Source organism: Bombina bombina, chromosome 5 (genome assembly GCF_027579735.1).
Source record: "Bombina bombina isolate aBomBom1 chromosome 5, aBomBom1.pri, whole genome shotgun sequence".
In the NCBI taxonomy this organism is placed as follows: domain Eukaryota; kingdom Metazoa; phylum Chordata; class Amphibia; order Anura; family Bombinatoridae; genus Bombina; species Bombina bombina.
The window spans coordinates 968,665,454-968,683,763 of NC_069503.1; the positions used below are offsets into that span (position 1 = coordinate 968,665,454).

Consider the following 18,310-nt stretch of genomic DNA (forward strand, 5'->3'; position numbering starts at 1 on the left):
CAACCATCAGGGGGGAACAAGGAGTTCCCTGGCGATGGAAGAAGTGACCAAAATCATTCAATGGGCGGAGTCTCACTCCTGCCACTTGTCTGCAATCCACATTCCAGGAGTGGAAAATTGGGAAGCGGATTTTCTGAGTCGTCAGTCATTTCATCCGGGGGAGTGGGAACTCCATCCGGAAATCTTTGCCCAAATTATTCAGTTGTGGGGCATTCCAGACATGGATCTGATGGCCTCTCGTCAGAACTTCAAGGTTCCTTGCTACGGGTCCAGATCCAGGGATCCCAAGGCGACTCTAGTAGATGCACTAGTAGCACCTTGGACCTTCAAACTAGCGTATGTATTCCCACCGTTTCCTCTCATCCCCAGGCTGGTAGCCAGGATCTATCAGGAGAGGGCATCGGTGATCTTGATAGCTCCTGCGTGGCCACGCAGGACTTGGTATGTAGACCTGGTGAATATGTCATCGGCTCCACCATGGAAGCTACCTTTGAGACGGGACCTTCTTGTTCAAGGTCCGTTCGAACATCCGAATCTGGTCTCACTCCAACTGACTGCTTGGAGATTGAACGCTTGATTTTATCAAAGCGAGGGTTCTCAGATTCTGTCATTGATACTCTTGTTCAGGCCAGAAAGCCTGTAACTAGAAAAATCTACCATAAAATATGGAAAAGATATATCTGTTGGTGTGAATCTAAAGGATTCCCTTGGGACAAGATAAAAATTCCTAAGATTCTATCCTTTCTTCAAGAAGGTTTGGAGAAAGGATTATCTGCAAGTTCTTTGAAGGGACAGATTTCTGCTTTGTCTGTGTTACTTCACAAAAAGCTGGCGGCTGTGCCAGATGTTCAAGCTTTTGTTCAGGCTCTGGTTAGAATCAAGCCTGTTTACAAACCTTTGACTCCTCCTTGGAGTCTCAATTTAGTTCTTTCAGTTCTTCAGGGGGTTCCGTTTGAACCCTTACATTCCGTTGATATTAAGTTATTATCTTGGAAAGTTTTGTTTTTGGTTGCAATTTCTTCTGCTAGAAGAGTTTCAGAGTTATCTGCTCTGCAGTGTTCTCCTCCTTATCTGGTGTTCCATGCAGATAAGGTGGTTTTGCGTACTAAACCTGGTTTTCTTCCGAAAGTTGTTTCTAACAAAAAACATTAACCAGGAGATAGTTGTACCTTCTTTGTGTCCGAATCCAGTTTCAAAGAAGGAACGTTTGTTGCACAATTTGGATGTAGTTCGTGCTCTAAAATTCTATTTAGATGGCTTCCGGTGGGCGGCTCTGGAAGATGGCTGCGAGCCTCTGTTGCTCTGAAGAACTCTTCTTCTAATATACACTTTACAGTCATCATTCTATGCCATCTGCGTCTCCCTTGACAGGCAAGCTGTCCGGGAACATCAGGCAGATAGAAATAACTCGATCTTTTCTTCCACGGAAGTCATTGGAATAAACCAGACCTCACGAAGGACTTTGTGCATATTGAACTGTGGGCCCGCCATTACAGAAAATGGAGTCGGAAGGCAATGTGGCAGTGCAGATACTGGCAATTTTCCAGCCTTCATTGGATCGCTTACTTGTGAGTTATAAGAAGCTGCATGAAGCGGTTCATGCCGCTGTGAAACCTAATTTTACACATAGTGAGCTGGTGCATACGCAAACTTGCCCTCCAGATAGAAACCCATACGACTCAAATAGATCTAGAGCTATTACAAGAGACGACTTGCTCGTTCCTGCCTTGGATCAATTAGCGACATGCCAAGAGGAGGGGGTATTATCTCCGCTGTACTCATCTGCTGTGGTGATGAGCGACCCTGAGGGAACTGCTAGACACTCCTCACCGCGGGAGAGCGCCACTCTTGCCCGGTATGTAGGGAACCTTGCCGCTAAGATGCTGACTGGGTCTACCTCACCCCAGATACTCATCTCCAAACTCGACATGCTGCTGGCCTACACGGACATGAATTCTAATACTGGCATCCAGATATACATAACTCCTGACTCGGGACATTACACATCAGTTGGCTGGGAGTCAGCCTTCAAGCATGCTCGATCTAACACAGATCCTGATGCTATACCGTTACATGGCATGACTGTGGGATCTCAAATGGGGAATCGGCTAGATGCAGTCCTGCAAGATTTGTCATGTTATTGCTCCTATGACAAGTATTACCAGTGGGGACAGAAAGCGGCTTGGGTAGCCACGGGAATTGGTTGAGATGCAATCCGATATATATATCCGCTAAGAGACCTGTTACTTTTCAGTCTCAAATTCACGCTCCAGGATGTTAAACAGAACCATCTGCTATGTAACGCTTAATATCTCCCTGGTGGCTGCATAATTATAGCCTGTGATATTTCTCTCGTGCATTTGAAACTTACCCCTGGAAAGTATTTGTCTTTTCTATGTCTCTTTTTCTAGCCTGGTTGTGTGTAACGCACAGTGCCCTACACATTATTACCCGAAGTCAGATATGCTTGAATGGCGTACTGTTACATTTCTGTATGAATGATGAGAAAAATCTTATTCAATATTGTGCACTGTTTTTGTTGTTCAAAAGGTATTGTTGTTAATAATTTTGTTTTTGTAATATAAAATCAAACCAGTGAGTACTTGGGGTTGCGGGCTGTTGTGAGTGCATGGTGTAAAATAGGGCTCATACTGCTGACTAGATACACATGCTACAGGTTCTAAAAACACATGTAAACACTTCCCATGTGAGGTGCTTTTAATATCTCACAATGCATACTCAGAGTTTTCTCTACAATTTTCCATTTTATACCCATCGCTTATTCTCTTAGATAGAGGAATACTGCCCATTGGCCTCTCTAGAATCGTCACATGGGGCTAAGTGCACTATCTGCATTAAGTCTATCTTAAAAGGCCCTATACTATACACTCTGATCATCTATGGACAATAACTGTTTACAGATCCTATAGCCCAAACTAGATTTAATGCATGAATGTGTGCGATAGAAATTAGGGGGATAAATCTCGACGCACCTTCATGAGTTGTCTCCTAATAGTACTGCACGCACACTTTGATCAGCAGTAAATAAACCGGCACGTACAATAGGGGGCACCTTCTCTTTTCGTTTATATAATTTAATGTCACATTCTGGCCATTCCAATTGTCAATGTCTCCTCCCAGAAGTGGAAGATTCTATCCTAAACATGACATGCCTTGAGCCTAGCAGATGGACTGATACACGCGTAATTAACCAGATTATCATACTGGGTTAAGGGAGTGCCCTAGTCATAAACAGTGCACCTTCTATTGATCTATGCCTGTAGATGAAGTGACATACCCCCTTCATCCTGCACCTTAGGATATAGCCTACATCACTGATCAAACTCTGGCCAACCCCATTAAGAACACTGTTATGCCTCATTCTTCACTGCAGAGCATGACCCATAATCTGCCCCGACCTGCCCTAGAGCTTAGATTTAATAATAATATTTTATTTTCTGTTTTTTTTTTTTTTTTTTTTTTATTTTATTTTATTTTTGTTATTTGTAGGTGATTAGTGTTTAGGTATGTTAGTTTATAAAGTTACAAAACCCCAACATTAGGGTACATATGCGTAGAATCTAGAGGTCATTCTAATTAATTGAAGATTCTGCCAGTTCACATTATAACGACACCATTATATTTTATGTCTGGTTATGTATCCTTTCTCCTTTTTTGTTTGTTCTTCTCTCCAATGACATGTCTACTTTGTAATTGCTTGTCGTACCTTGCATGGTGTACTATTTACTAATGTACCTTATGTTGGTGATAAATAAAATATTAAAAAAAAAAAAAAAAAATTCTATTTAGATGCTACAAAGGATTTTAGACAAACATCTTCCTTGTTTGTTGTTTATTCTGGTAAAAGGAGAGGTCAAAAAGCAACTTCTACCTCTCTCTCTTTTTGGCTTAAAAGCATCATCAGATTGGCTTACGAGACTGCCGGACGGCAGCCTCCTGAAAGAATCACAGCTCATTCCACTAGGGCCGTGGCTTCCACATGGGCCTTCAAGAACGAGGCTTCTGTTGATCAGATATGTAAGGCAGCGACTTGGTCTTCACTGCACACTTTTACTAAATTTTACAAATTTGATACTTTTGCTTCTTCTGAGGCTATTTTTGGGAGAAAGGTTTTGCAAGCCGTGGTGCCTTCCATCTAGGTGACCTGATTTGCTCCCTCCCTTCATCCGTGTCCTAAAGCTTTGGTATTGGTTCCCACAAGTAAGGATGACGCCGTGGACCGGACACACCTATGTTGGAGAAAACAGAATTTATGTTTACCTGATAAATTACTTTCTCCAACGGTGTGTCCGGTCCACGGCCCGCCCTGGTTTTTTAATCAGGTCTGATAATTTATTTTCTTTAACTACAGTCACCACGGTATCATATGATTTCTCCTATGCAAATATTCCTCCTTTACGTCGGTCGAATGACTGGGGAAGGCGGAGCCTAGGAGGGATCATGTGACCAGCTTTGCTGGGCTCTTTGCCATTTCCTGTTGGGGAAGAGAATATCCCACAAGTAAGGATGACGCCGTGGACCGGACACACCTATGTTGGAGAAAGTAATTTATCAGGTAAACATAAATTCTGTTTTTCTTACCTTAAAGAAATTTTCTAATTGACTTTTTTCCTTGCGGGCTGTTAGGCTCGCGGGGGCAGAAAATGCTTCAATTTATTGCGTCATTCTTGGCGTGAACTTTTTTGGCGCAAAATTTTGTCATTTCCGGCGCCATAGTTGACGCCGGAAGTTTACATGTGGTTCCGTCATTTTTGACGCATGTGTGTTACAGACGTTTTGCGCCAAAAAGTGTGGGCGTCATACTTGGCGCCAAAAAATGTGGGCGTCATACTTGGCGCCAAAAAATGTGGGCGCCATACTTGGCGCAACTTTTTTTTCACATTATTTAAGTTTCACTTTTTTGTTGCTTCTGGTTGCTAGAGGCTTGTTTGTTTTGCATTTTTCCCCATTCCTGAAACTGTCATTTAAGGAATTTGATAATTTTGCTTTATATGTTGTATTTTTTTCTATTACATATTGCAAGATTTTCCATAAATTATTCCTGGATCAGAACATACTGAGGGATTCCTGTTGACTAAGAAGTCCTACCAAAGCTAAGTTCATTTATTTTAAATGTTATGAATCTTTATCTTTAGCTATGGTTTGTAATAAGTTATCATGATAAACTTTTACATGCAGAATCCATTAGTATTTATGCTTTATGTATTGCTTTTCTTTTTACATCTTATGTACAAGATATACTTATAAGAATATTTTTTCTGATTCTAGGTTAAGGCTTTGTCTGACTTTGCGCCTTCTATTAAAAATTTTTTTAGGTCTTTTTCAAACTTCTTTTTGATGAAGTTTCAAATGACCAACAACATACTGAATTATCCTTCTCTGATGATGTTTTTTCTCTTTCAGAACTTTTCTTCTTTTCTACTTTTTTATTTTTTATTAGAGTACATTTGTTTTTTGTTGAAAAGGTGTTGATTATTTTGGATATTGAGGTAACTAGTTCTTTTTTCAAAACTAGCTAAACATTTTATTTCTGCTTATTTTATCTTCTGTGTCTTCAGAGGTTTTTTTCCATTCCTTCATACTAGGGAATGGAATAGGCTGACAATTTTCTTCAAAGGTTTTAAATTATATTCTTTGCCGGCAGTTAAATTCAATTTTGAGGGTTCTCCAATTTAATGGGGCTATCTCTACTCCTGCTAAATTATGCTATTGTTTCTATAGCAAAATAGTATTTATTTTCTTTTTAAATGGTTGTATCCTATTTAAGGAAATTTTTTTATTTTCAGGTACTTTTCTCGGACCTGTAATTTATTTGGATGATGTTGCTTTTGCTCCATTTTTTCTGTTTACTTTAAAGATCAAGTATCAGATTATGTGTTATTTAGCATTGTTAAGGGACAAAGTCTACTGCTCATTTGAGGTTCAGACTGGGTGCTGTTGTATTTGTCTTGTTGTCTTGCATTTTTGTTTATGCAAGTCCGGTGTGTTCTGATCCCTTAACTGGATTAACATGCTAATAATTTTATTTGTTTCTTCATTTTTATTGAATATTTTCACAAATGAGGTTTAATCTTTATTTCTTTTTTCCAAGATAATCAATTATTTGATTCATATTGGATTCAATTCTTAACTGTTACTCTGGGCTTCAAGATTAAGTTCTTAGACTAAAACTTTAAGCTTATTTTAGTTTGGTTGTTCTTTCTAAAGAACAAAATTCTAAATTCTTACCCAAGTAACATGTTTTTATTTAGAAGTTATTTTTGTTCTATTAGGTCCAAAATTCTTAGATTTTGGGTACAAAATTAAATTTGAAGTAAAACCGTCTGTGAGAAGTATTTTTCTCTCTATTATATTCCAGCTATTCCAGTAAGGCTAACACTTTCCTTAATGTGTTTCAGTCCCAAATATTTTGGGTAATGTTGAAGTGCGGTTGATCACCTGTTGAGGATCAAGCGCTTCTCAGATCTGGAATCTTCTGAGGTATTTATTCCTGTTCCATTTTTAGGATCTGGGTTTTGGGGTTTTATTCAAACTATTCATTGTTCCAAAGATAGAAAATCTTTTTATTATATAAATGTACTATCTTTTAGATTGGTATTTATATGGTCTATTCTGACTTTTTTTAGTCAGTGATAGCATTATTTGTTTTCATTAGATACAATAGATGCATATCTTCATTTCTGTTTTCATTCAGATTATTTTTATTTTCTGAGACTACGGAATCTCATATGATTCAATTTTGTTTTTTCAAGACATGGTTAGAGGATCTTTTTATCAAAAACTCTTGATTCCTCACACAAGGGTCACCTTTTTTAGGTTTCCAGATAGATTGTGTCACTGTCTTTGTCTCTAACAGATAAGTGATTTTTTTCTTATTGGGTTCTGTCTGTCGGTACCTTCAGTCTCTACTATTTCCTTCAGTTGCTATATATGCATGGAAATTTAGGTCTTATGTCTGCAGCATTGGATTAATTTTCCTTTGCTCATTTTCATAGAAAACCTTTCCAGTTTTTTATGCTGCATAATGGTGCAGGGATTCTAGGATTTCACTTTTTAAATCTTCGAATTCTATGTTTATCTATCTTTGATTCGGTGGTTAAGATCACCATCATTTAGTTTTACAGGTCTCTTCGATTCTTTCAACCTGGACCATGATCTCTATAGATGCGAGTCTTTTAGGTTGGGAGGCTGTCTGAGGTTCTCTGTCAGCACAAGGGGTTTGGAAATCTCAGGAGGCGAGATTACCATTTGATATTTTGGAACTCCGTGCATTCCCAGAGTTCTTCAGTTGGTTTCTTTTGAATAAGAGACGTTTATTGTTTTTTTCAGACATTATCACATCTGTGGTGTATGTCAATCATCAGGGTGTGACTATCAGTCTTTAGACTGTGACAAAGTATCTCGGATATTTGCTTGGGCTAAATCCAGCTCCTATCTATATTCTGGGGTCCTTTTCCCAGGTATAGACGTTTGGGAAGCGGATTATCTCTGTTAATCAAGCTTTACATCCAGAAGAATGGTCTTTACCCAGATATGTTTTTCAATTTTTCAGATGTGAGGGCTTCCAGAAATAGATCTGTTGGCCTCTCGTCTTAACAAGGAATTTCCCAGGGGCCTATTTCAGGTCCGGGGATCCTCAGGCGGAAGTAGCGTATGCATTGACACTTCCTTGGAATTATCATTCTGTCTATATCTTCCGCCTCTAGTTCTTCAAAAATTCTAATGGAGCGTTTGTTTGTACTGCTGATGGTTCCAGCATGGCCTCACAGGTTTTGGTATGCGGATCTCATTCGGATGGCCAGTTGCCAACCTTGGACATTTCCGTTAAGACCAGACTTTTTATCTCAAAGCCCATTTTTCCATCAGGATCTCAAATCATTTAATTTGAAGATATGGAGATTGAACGTTTGATTCTTAGTCATAGAGGTTTCTCTGACTCAGTGATTAATACTATGTTATAGGTTTGTAAATCTGTCTCTAGAAAGATTTATTATCGAGTTTGGAAGACTTTCATTTCTTGGTGTTCTTCTCATAAATTCTTTTGGCATTCTTTTAGAATTCCTAGAATTTTACAATTTTTCAGGTTGGTTTTGTCTGCAAGTTATTTGAAAGGACAAATTTCTACTCTTTCTGTTCTTTTTCACAGAAAGATTGCTATTCATTCTGATATTCATTGTTTTGTACAGGCTTTGGTTTGTATCAAGCCTGTCATTAAGTCAATATCTCCTCCTTGGAGTCTCAATTTGGTACTGAGGGCTTTACAGGCTCCTCCGTTTGAACCTTTGCGTTCTCTGGACATTAAAATTACTTTCTTGGAAAGTATTGTTCCTTTTGGTTATCTTTTCTGCTAGAAGAGTTTCTGAGTTTTCTGCTCTTTCTTGTGGATCTCCTTTTCTGATTTTTCATCAGGGTAAGGCAGTGTTCCTTCCTGTTATTCATTATTTTGTTCAGGTTCTTTTTGGTTCTTATCAAACCTGTCATTAAGCCAATTTCTCCTCCTTGGAGTTTTAATTTGGTTCTAAAGGCTTTACAGGCTCTTCTATTTGAGCATATGTTTTCTCTAGACACTATTTACTTTCATGGAAAGTATTGTTCTTTTTAGACATCTCTTCAGCTAGAACAATTTTTAATTATCTGTTCTTTCTTGTGAGTCTCCTTTTTCTGTTTTTTTTCATCAGGATAAGGTGGTTTTTGCTATCCTCATTTCAATTTTTACCTAAAGTTGTGATTGCTATCAACATTAGGGAGGAATTATTGTCTTTTACTAAGACTTCTTTGGTAAGATTCTTACATTCTTTGGATATGGTAAGAGTTTTGAAATCTTATGTTGAAGCTATTCAGATTTCAGATAGTCTTCTAGTCTATTTGTTATCTTTTCTGGTGTTAGGAAGGTCAAAAGGCTTCTGACATTTATTTGGCATCTTGCTTAAACTTTTGATTCATCATGCTTATTTGGAGTCGGGTGGTTTTCCGCCTCGGAGGATTATGGCTCATTCTACTAGGTAAGTTTCTACTTCCTGGGCTTTTTAAGAATGAAGCTTCTGTTGATCAGATTTGCAAAGCAATGACTTGGTCTTCTTCGCATACTTTTACTATGTTCTACCATTTTGATGTTTTCTCTTCTTTAGAAGCAGTTTTGGTAGAATGGTACTTCAGGCAGCTGTTTCAGTTTGATTCTTCTGCTTATATTTTCAGTTTTTTTCATTATAAAAATTGAAACTTTTTTGATTTGGGTAGTGGATTAATTTTTCAGCGGAATTGGCTGTCTTTATTTTATCCCTCCCTCTCAAGTGACTCTTGCGTGGAAGTTCCACATCTTGGGTATTTATTATCCCATAAGTCACTAGCTCATGGACTCTTGCTAATTACATGAAAGAAAACATAATTTATGTAAGAACTTACCTGATAAATTCATTTCTTTCATATTAGCAAGAGTCCATGAGGCCCAACCTTTTTTGTGGTAGTTATGATTTTGTGTATAAAGCACAATTATTCCAATTCCTTATTTATTTGATGCTTTCGCTCCTTTTTTATCACCCCACTTCTTGGCTATTCGTTAAACTGAATTGTGGGTGTGGTGAGGGGTGTATTTATAGGCATTTTAAGGTTTGGGAAACTTTGCCCCTCCTGGTAGGAATGTATATCCCATACGTCACTAGCTCATGGACTCTTGCTAATATGAAAGAAATGAATTTATCAGGTAAGTTCTTACATAAATTATGTTTTCAGTTTTTACTTGTCCCAAGGTTACTAATACTCCAACATAATAACAAAGAGTTGGGGGCCTTCATATTTGTGCTTAGGATGTAACCACCCAATTGTGTTTTCAAACCGTTCCTGTGGCTGGAAGATGCTGATGCTTTACTGGATGCACTATTTTATAATATCTAAAAAATATAATCTGCCTTTTTGTTGTTTATTAAAAAATATACATGATTGCTAATTAATGCTAGTAATGTTGTTCACTGGATTTAAAAATAAATGTTGCTTGTAAGAAACAAGTACACAAACGTCTTAAAATGTGAAACATGTTTTTTTTTCTTCTCTTTCTCTCTTATACCAGGTATGTTTTTGTGTTTAAGGGAAAAAATATAATTTTTTTTTGGTGATTTCTCATTGGTGAAAGCTATAATATGAAAGCTTATTTTGTTTTGTTTTTGGTTTGTTATTATGGTGTGAATATATTTATTTTTTCCATGTAATGTAAAATAATTGAAAAAGATTAATAAAATCTAGTGGGCCGTTTAGTCACACTATTATTAAAAAAAAAACCAAAAAAAAAAAACGTGAAACGTGAGTATGAGTTTTTGTAAAATACTGCTGTAAATAACGTTTGTAGCGTGTCTTTGTGTAATCACTTTATCTCTATACCAGGTTGAATGCTATGACTATGACAGTGACGGGTCACATGATCTTATTGGCATCTTTGAGACCAATATGTCCAAACTTAAGGATGCCTCCCGCAATTCACCTGTAAGTCTTCATTGGTCAAAGTAGATAGAGAATTCATATTCAATAGTCATATTTTGTGATATTTATTAAATTGCATAACATGAGTAAACTTCCCTAAAGTTTCCCAAAATATAGCTTGAGACGTTTAATTTTTTCTCTGATATTCAGTATCTGATAGTCATTTTTCTTTTTGTATTTCTATTTATTTTTCTAATACGTAGCAGGGAAAGGGACGTATAATTAAATAAAAATAGTATGTCCTGCATTTTTTTTTTATTTTAATTATTACACACTTTTTTTCTTTAGATGGAATTTGAATGCATAAATGAAAAAAAGAAACAGAAGAAGAAAAGTTACAGAAATTCTGGAGTTGTGAGTGTGAAACAATGTCAGGTTAGTTTCAAAACAAGATAAATCTAAAAATCTCTATCTATATTACAGATGTGCAAACATTTGTTTTTTGGCATTTGTTAGGGAATTGGCTGCTGAAAATGGCTCCTGTCTTCAACACACAAATTCTCAACTATCTTGTTGCAAAGATTAAAGGGACAGTAAAGTCAAAATTAAACTGTTATAGATCAGGTAGAAAATGTAAATAAAACTTTTCAATTTGCTTCTAATATCTAATGTGCTTCATTCTCTTGGTATCCTTTGCTGAAAAGCATAGCAAGGTAGGCTCAGTAGCACACTACTCAGAGTTAGATTGTGATTGGTGGATGCACATATATGGCTCACTGGTTCAGCTGATGTGTTCAGCTAACTACCAGTAGTGCATCGCTGCTCCTTCAACATAGGATACCAAGAAAAATAAACACATTTGGTAATGGAAGTAAATTGGAAAGTTGTTTTAAATTGTATGTTCTATCTGAATCCTAAAAAAATATGTTTGGTTTCGTGTCCCTTTAAATCAATTAAAATAAAACAAATTTCTTACAGAATTTTCAGTAATTGGTAAAAATTAAATTTAACAGGCAAAAGTAGCTATTTCAAAGGCAAAGGAGCTTTATATAAACAATGTAATACACTCCAGGAAGTAAAATTTATCAATGGCAATACGTTCAAAATGAATTAATTTTATAGTAAAATTTCTTGTTTTTTTTTTTTTTTTTTCAGTAAACAATAAAATTGTTTAAATTCACCAGCCTTACAAATAAAACAAAGTACTGCAATTGGAAATGCATGGGCTGATTTGGTAAAAATTTGTTTAGTTTTGTAATTGGTCATTTAAAATAGACCATGAAAAGCAACATTTCCTTATGTAAACCTTTTTTATTTCCTAAGATATGGTGAGTCCACGGGATCATCAATTACTGTTGGAATATCACTCCTGGCCAGCAGGAGGAGGCAAAGAGCACCACTGCAAAACTGTTAAGTATCACTTCCCTTCCCACAACCCCCAGTCAGTTTTTGGTGTCTGAAAAAGATTAGAAATATTTCACTACAATCAAGATTTTATTATTTTGAAAGCCAGAGTAGGTTTACTCTGACCTTTCCTCTCAAGATTGGGTATAGCCGTAGTCCACGTTAGTCTCTTCAGTAGGGCAGTTAGGAACTTGTAAGGTGGGCCTTGCTGCGTTTTCCTAACACTTTGCTGCCCTTGTACAGAAAGCCAGAATAGGTTTATTCTGATCTATCCTTTTTTCTACAGGCATCTGTGGGGAGTGGCATCCTCTCACGCCGGGTAAGCTGTCCTCTTGCTGGACGGCTAGATGCAGGTAAGTGCCTTTGGGTCTTCTAGGGAGATTTGGCACTTTTTCAGTATCTGCAATATCTTTGGGACACAAATATCCTTAGTAAGGATATCATTAAGGGCAGGATGCAGGCACTTTATACGTATGTGAAAGAGACGTTACATTGACTCCTTATTTGGATATGTGGCATATTTGAAATGGTTTAACCTCCCTTATACTGGGTTGCATAGCACTCATAGGCACTTTGTTTTTACATTTTGTATCGCTTAGGAAAACAAAGCGTTTTTTGCTTCAGCAGGTTTGTGCACTCACTTTCTCTTCTGCATCTGCAATTAGGAGAAACGTTCCGTGAGCGATATCGATCGATGCAATTATTGTATTATATATTGTGTTCTAACATGAATATGAGAGGAGCGCTGCCTGTTAGTTTTTCTGCCTAGCTCATTGAATTTCTTCCGATCAAGAAGCGCTCCATTATTGTGAAGTCGCACGCTTCTTCCTCCTAGTGGGACTCTGCCTCCTTCTAATAAGGATCAGAATAGCGCCATTTTTATTGTCCTATCCGTCTCAGAACGGAGCAGCCATGTGGGCTGTTATCTGGAGGCGGATGTTTATATAATTTGATGGGCTATAGTTTTATATTATCAAGATTAGGCAGTTAATGAATCTGTTTTCACAGAGTTACAGCTCTGTTCACATGTTATGTCAAAATTAACTCATATTTGTCTCTCAGGATGATGCTGTTTAGGCAATGCCACAGTTTTCTCCTTAAATGTCCCAAGCCTTATGGCGTCACATACAGTGCTCTGCATTTTCCTCTCAGGAAAGATTTACAATAAGATATGGCGTAAATGTTTTTATTTGTGTGAATCCAAGAGCTACTTTTGGAGTAGGGTCAGGATTCCTAGGATTTTATCTTTTCTCCAGGAAGATCTGAGGAAAATGGTTTATCAGTCGTTACTCTGAAGATTTCTGCACTAGCCTTTTTGTGGCACTAGCGTCTGGCGGTTGTGCCAGATGTGCAATCCTTTTGTCAGGCCCTGGTTAGCTCCTTCTTGGAGTCTTTACCTTGTTCTTAAAGTTTTGCAGCAGGCTCCGTTTGAGCCATTTCATTCCATTGATATTAAGTTGCTATCTTGGAAGGTTGTTTTATTGCTATCTCTTCTGGTCAGAGAGTCTCGGAACTCTCAGCTTTGTAGTACAATTCGCCTTATCTTTCCTATCATGCCAATAAGGCGGTTCTTCTTACTACGTTAGGTTTCCTTCCTAAATGTTGTTTCGGATAGTAATTTTAATCAGGAAAATGTTTTTCCTTCTCGGTGTCCTAATCTTTTTTCATACGGCACGTTTGTTGCACAACTTGGATGTTGTTCATGCTCTTAAATTCTATCTACAAGCGACTAAGGATTTTCGCCAGTCTTCTGGCCTGTTGGTTTGTTTCTCTGGGTAACATAAAGGCCAGAATGCTTCTGTTACTTCTCTATCTCTCGTTTTGCTTTTGAGACTGCAGTCTCCAGAGAGACTTGCGGCTCATTCCATGAAAGCTGTCTTTCTCCAACATTGGTGTGTCCGGTCCACGGCGTCATCCTTACTTGTGGGAATATCTCTTCCCCAACAGGAAATGGCAAAGAGTCCCAGCAAAGCTGGCTATATAGTCCCTCCTAGGCTCCGCCCACCTCAGTCATTCTCTTTGCCGTTGCACAGGCAACATCTCCACGGAGATGGTTAAGAGTTTGTGGTGTTTAGTTGTAGTTTTTTATTCTACTATCAAGAGTTTGTTATTTTAAAATAGTGCTGGTATGTACTATTTACTCTGAAACAGAAAAGGATGTAGAATTCTGTTTGTGAGAGGAAGATGATTTTAGCAGACAGTAACTAAAATCGATTGCTGTTTCCACATAGGACTGTTGAGATGAAGTAACTTCAGTTGGGGGAAACAGTTAGCAGACTTTTCTGCTTAAGGTATGACTAGCCATATTTCTAACAAGACTGTGTAATGCTGGAAGGCTGTCATTTCCCCTCATGGGGACCGGTAAGCCATTTTCTTAGTCTCAAACAGAATAAAGGGCTTAATATGGGCTATAAAACTGGTAGACACTTTTATGGGCTAAACCGATTGCTTTATTTGGACATTTTATACATGTTTATGCTGATAATTCACACTTATAAACTTGGGGAACGTTTTTTAACGTCAGGCACTATGTTAGACAACTTTTCCAGTCAGGAAGGGCCTTCCCAGTTGTAGGCTGAGCCTCATTTTCGCGCCATTACTGCGCAGTTGTTTTTGAGAGCAAGACATGCAGATGCATGTGTGAGCACCTGAAAGTAGTTGGAAAAGTTCCTAAAAGGCGTCATTTGGTATCGTATTCCCCTCTGGGCTTGGTAAAGTCACAGCAAAGGCTGTAGCTGGGACTGTATAGGGGTTAAATCTGTAACCGGCTCCGGTTTCGTTATTTTAAGGGTTAAAGCTCTGAAAATTGGTGTGCAATACTTTTAATGCTTTAAGACACTGTGGTGAAATTTTGGTAAATTTTGAACAATTCCTTCATATTTTTTCACATATTCAGTAATAAAGTGTGCTCTGTTTAAAATTTAAAGAGACAGTAACGATTTTGTTTTAAAACGGTTTTTGTGCTTTATTGACAAGTTTAAGCCTGTTTAAAATGTCTGTGCCTTCAGATAAGCTATGTTCTATATGTATGAAAGCCAATGTGTCTCCCCCTTCAAAATTGTGTGATAATTGTGCCATAGCGTCCAAACAAAGTAAGGACAGTACTGCCACAGATAATGAAATTGCCCAAGATAATTCCTCAGATGAAGGGAGTAGACATGGTTCTACATCATCTCCTTCTGTGTCTACGCCAGTTTTGCCCACGCAGGAGGCCCCTAGTACTTCTAGCGCGCCAATGCTTATTACCATGCAACAATTGACGGCTGTAATGGATAACTCCATAGCAAATATTTTATCCAAAATGCCTGCATATCAGAGAAAGCGCGATTGCTCTGTTTTAAACACTGAAGAGCAGGAGAGCGCTGATGATAATTGTTCTGTCATACCCTCACACCAATCTGAAGGGGCCATGAGGGAGGTTTTGTCAGATGGGGAAATTTCAGATTCAGGAAAAATTTCCCAACAGGCTGAACCTGATGTTGTGACATTTAAATTTAAGTAAGAACATCTCCGCACACTGCTTAAGGAGGTGTTATCTACTCTGGATGATTGTGACAACTTGGTCATTCCAGAAAAATTATGCAAGATGGACAAGTTCCTAGAGGTTCCGGTGCACCCCGACGCTTTTCCTATACCCAAGCGGGTGGCGGACATAGTGAATAAGGAGTGGGAGAAGCCCGGCATACCTTTTGTTCCCCCTCCTATATTTAAGAAATTATTTCCTATGGTCGACCCCAGAAAGGACTTATGGCAGACAGTCCCTAAGGTCGAGGGGGCAGTTTCTACTCTAAACAAGCGCACTACTATTCCTATCGAGGATCGTTGTGCTTTCACAGATCCTATGGATAAAAAATTGGAAGGTTTGCTTAAAAAGATTTTTGTACAGCAAGGTTACCTTCTACAACCCATTTCGTGCATTGTTCCTGTCACTACAGCAGCGTGGTTCTGGTTCGAGGTACTAGAAAAGTCGCTCAGTAGAGAGACTCCATATGAGGAGGTTATGGATAGAGTTCACGCACTTAAGTTGGCTAACTCTTTTATTTTAGATGCTGCTTTGCAATTAGCTAGATTAGCGGCGAAAAATTCAGGGTTTGCAATTGTGGCACGCAGAGCGCTTTGGCTAAAGTCTTGGTCAGCGGATGTATCATCCAAGACAAAATTGCTTAACATCCCCTTCAAGGGTAAAACTCTCTTTGGACCAGAATTGAAAGAGATTATCTCAGACATCACTGGGGGAAAGGGTCACGCCCTCCCACAAGATAGGCCTTTCAAGGCCAAGAATAAGTCTAATTTTCGTTCCTTTCGTAATTTCAGGAACGGACCGGGCTCTAATCCTGCATCCTCTAAGCAAGAGGGTAATACCTCACAGTCCAAACCAGCCTGGAAACTGATGCAAGGCTGGAACAAGGGTAAGCAGGCCAAGAAGCCTGCCGCTGCTAACAAAACAGCATGAAGGAGTAGCCCCCGATCCGGGACCGGATCTAGTGGGGGGCAGACTCTCTCTCTTTGCTCAGGCTTGGGCAAGAGATGTTCAGGATCTCTGGACGCTAGAAATAGTTTCTCAGGGTTATCTTCTGGAATTCAAGGAACTACCCCCAAGGGGAAGGTTCCACATGTCTCACTTATCCTCAAACCAAATAAAGAGACAGGCGTTCTTACATTGTGTAGAAGACCTGTTAAAGATGGGAGTGATACACCCCGTTCCAATGTCGGAACAAGGAATGGGATTTTACTCAAATCTGTTCGTAGTTCCAAAAAAAGATGGAACCTTCAGACCAATTCTGGATTTAAAGATCCTAAACAAATTTCTCAGGGTACCATCGTTCAAAATGGAAACCATTCGAACGATTCTACCCACTATCCAGGAAGGTCAATTTATGACTACCGTGGATCTAAAGGATGCGTACCTACATATTCCTATCCACAAAGAACATCATCAGTTCCTAAGGTTCGCCTTTATGGACAAACATTACCAGTTTGTGGCCCTCCCATTCGGATTAGCCACTGCTCCAAGGATTTTCACAAAGGTACTCGGGTCCCTTCTAGCGGTTCTAAGACCGAGGGGCATTGCAGTAGTACCATACTTGGATGACATTCTAATACAAGCGTCGTCCCTTTCAAAATCAAAGGCTCATACAGACATCGTTCTGGCCTTTCTCAGATCTCACGGATGGAAGGTGAACATAGAAAAAGTTCTCTGTCTCCGTCAACCAAAGTTCCCTTCTTGGGAACAATAATAGATTCCTTAGAAATGAAGATCTTTCTGACAGATGTCAGAAAGTCAAAACTTCTAAGTGCTTTTCAAGTTCTTCATTCTGTTCCACGTCCTTCCATAGCTCAGTGCATGGAAGTAGTAGGGTTGATGGTTGCGGCAATGGACATAGTTCCTTTTGCGCGAATTCATCTAAGACCATTACAACTGTGCATGCTGAAACAGTGGAATGGGGATTATACAGACTTGTCTCCAGTGATTCAAGTAGATCAGAAGACCAGAGACTCACTCCGTTGGTGGCTAACCCAGGATCACCTATCCCAGGGAATGAGCTTCCGCAGTCCAGAGTGGGTCATCGTCACGACCGACGCCAGCCTAGTGGGCTGGGGTGCGGTCTGGGAATCCCTGAAAGCTCAGGGACTGTGGTCTCGGGAAGAGTCTCTTCTCCCGATAAACATTCTGGAACTAAGAGCGATATTCAATGGTCTCAAGGCTTGGCCTCAGCTAGCAAAGGCCAGATTCATAAGATTCCAATCAGACAACATGATGACTGTTGCGTATCTCAATCATCAGGGGGGAACAAGGAGTTCCCTGGCGATGAAAGAAGTGACCAAAATAATACATTGGGCGGAGAATCACTCCTGCCACCTATCTGCGATCCACATTCCAGGTGTGGAAAACTGGGAAGCGGATTATTTGAGTCGTCAGACATTCCATCCGGGGGAGTGGGAACTCCACCCGGAGATCTTTGCCCAGTTGACGCAACTATGGGGCATTCCAGACATGGATCTGATGGCGTCTCGTCAGAACTTCAAAGTTCCTTGCTACGGGTCCAGATCCAGGGATCCCAAGGCGAGTCTAGTGGATGCACTAGTAGCGCCTTGGACCTTCAACCTAGCTTATGTGTTTCCACCGTTTCCTCTCATTCCCAGGCTGGTAGCCAGGATCAAACAGGAGAGGGCCTCTGTGATCTTGATAGCCCCTGCGTGGCCACGCAGGACTTGGTATGCAGACCTGGTGAATATGTCATTGGTTCCACCATGGAAGCTACCTTTGAGACAGGACCTTCTTGTTCAGGGTCCATTCGAACATCCAAATCTGGTCTCCCTCCAGCTGACGGCTTGGAGATTGAACTCTTGATTCTATCAAAGCGTGGGTTTTCAGATTCTGTGATTGATACTCTGGTTCAGGCCAGAAAACCGGTAACTAGAAAGATTTACCATAAGATATGGAAAAGATATATCTGCTGGTGTGAATCCAAGG

The 18,310-nt window shown here is 39.3% G+C and overlaps 1 protein-coding gene across 1 annotated transcript in view; it reads left to right on the top strand.

Moving 5' to 3' along the window:
* Positions 1-18,310, top strand: part of CPNE3 (copine 3) — a 258,436-nt gene that overhangs the window by 151,304 nt on the left and 88,822 nt on the right. The window contains exons 8-9 of the mRNA XM_053715177.1: positions 10,396-10,494; positions 10,780-10,866. Coding sequence (XP_053571152.1) covers positions 10,396-10,494; positions 10,780-10,866 — 186 coding nt within the window. The remainder of the gene's footprint in view (positions 1-10,395; positions 10,495-10,779; positions 10,867-18,310) is intronic.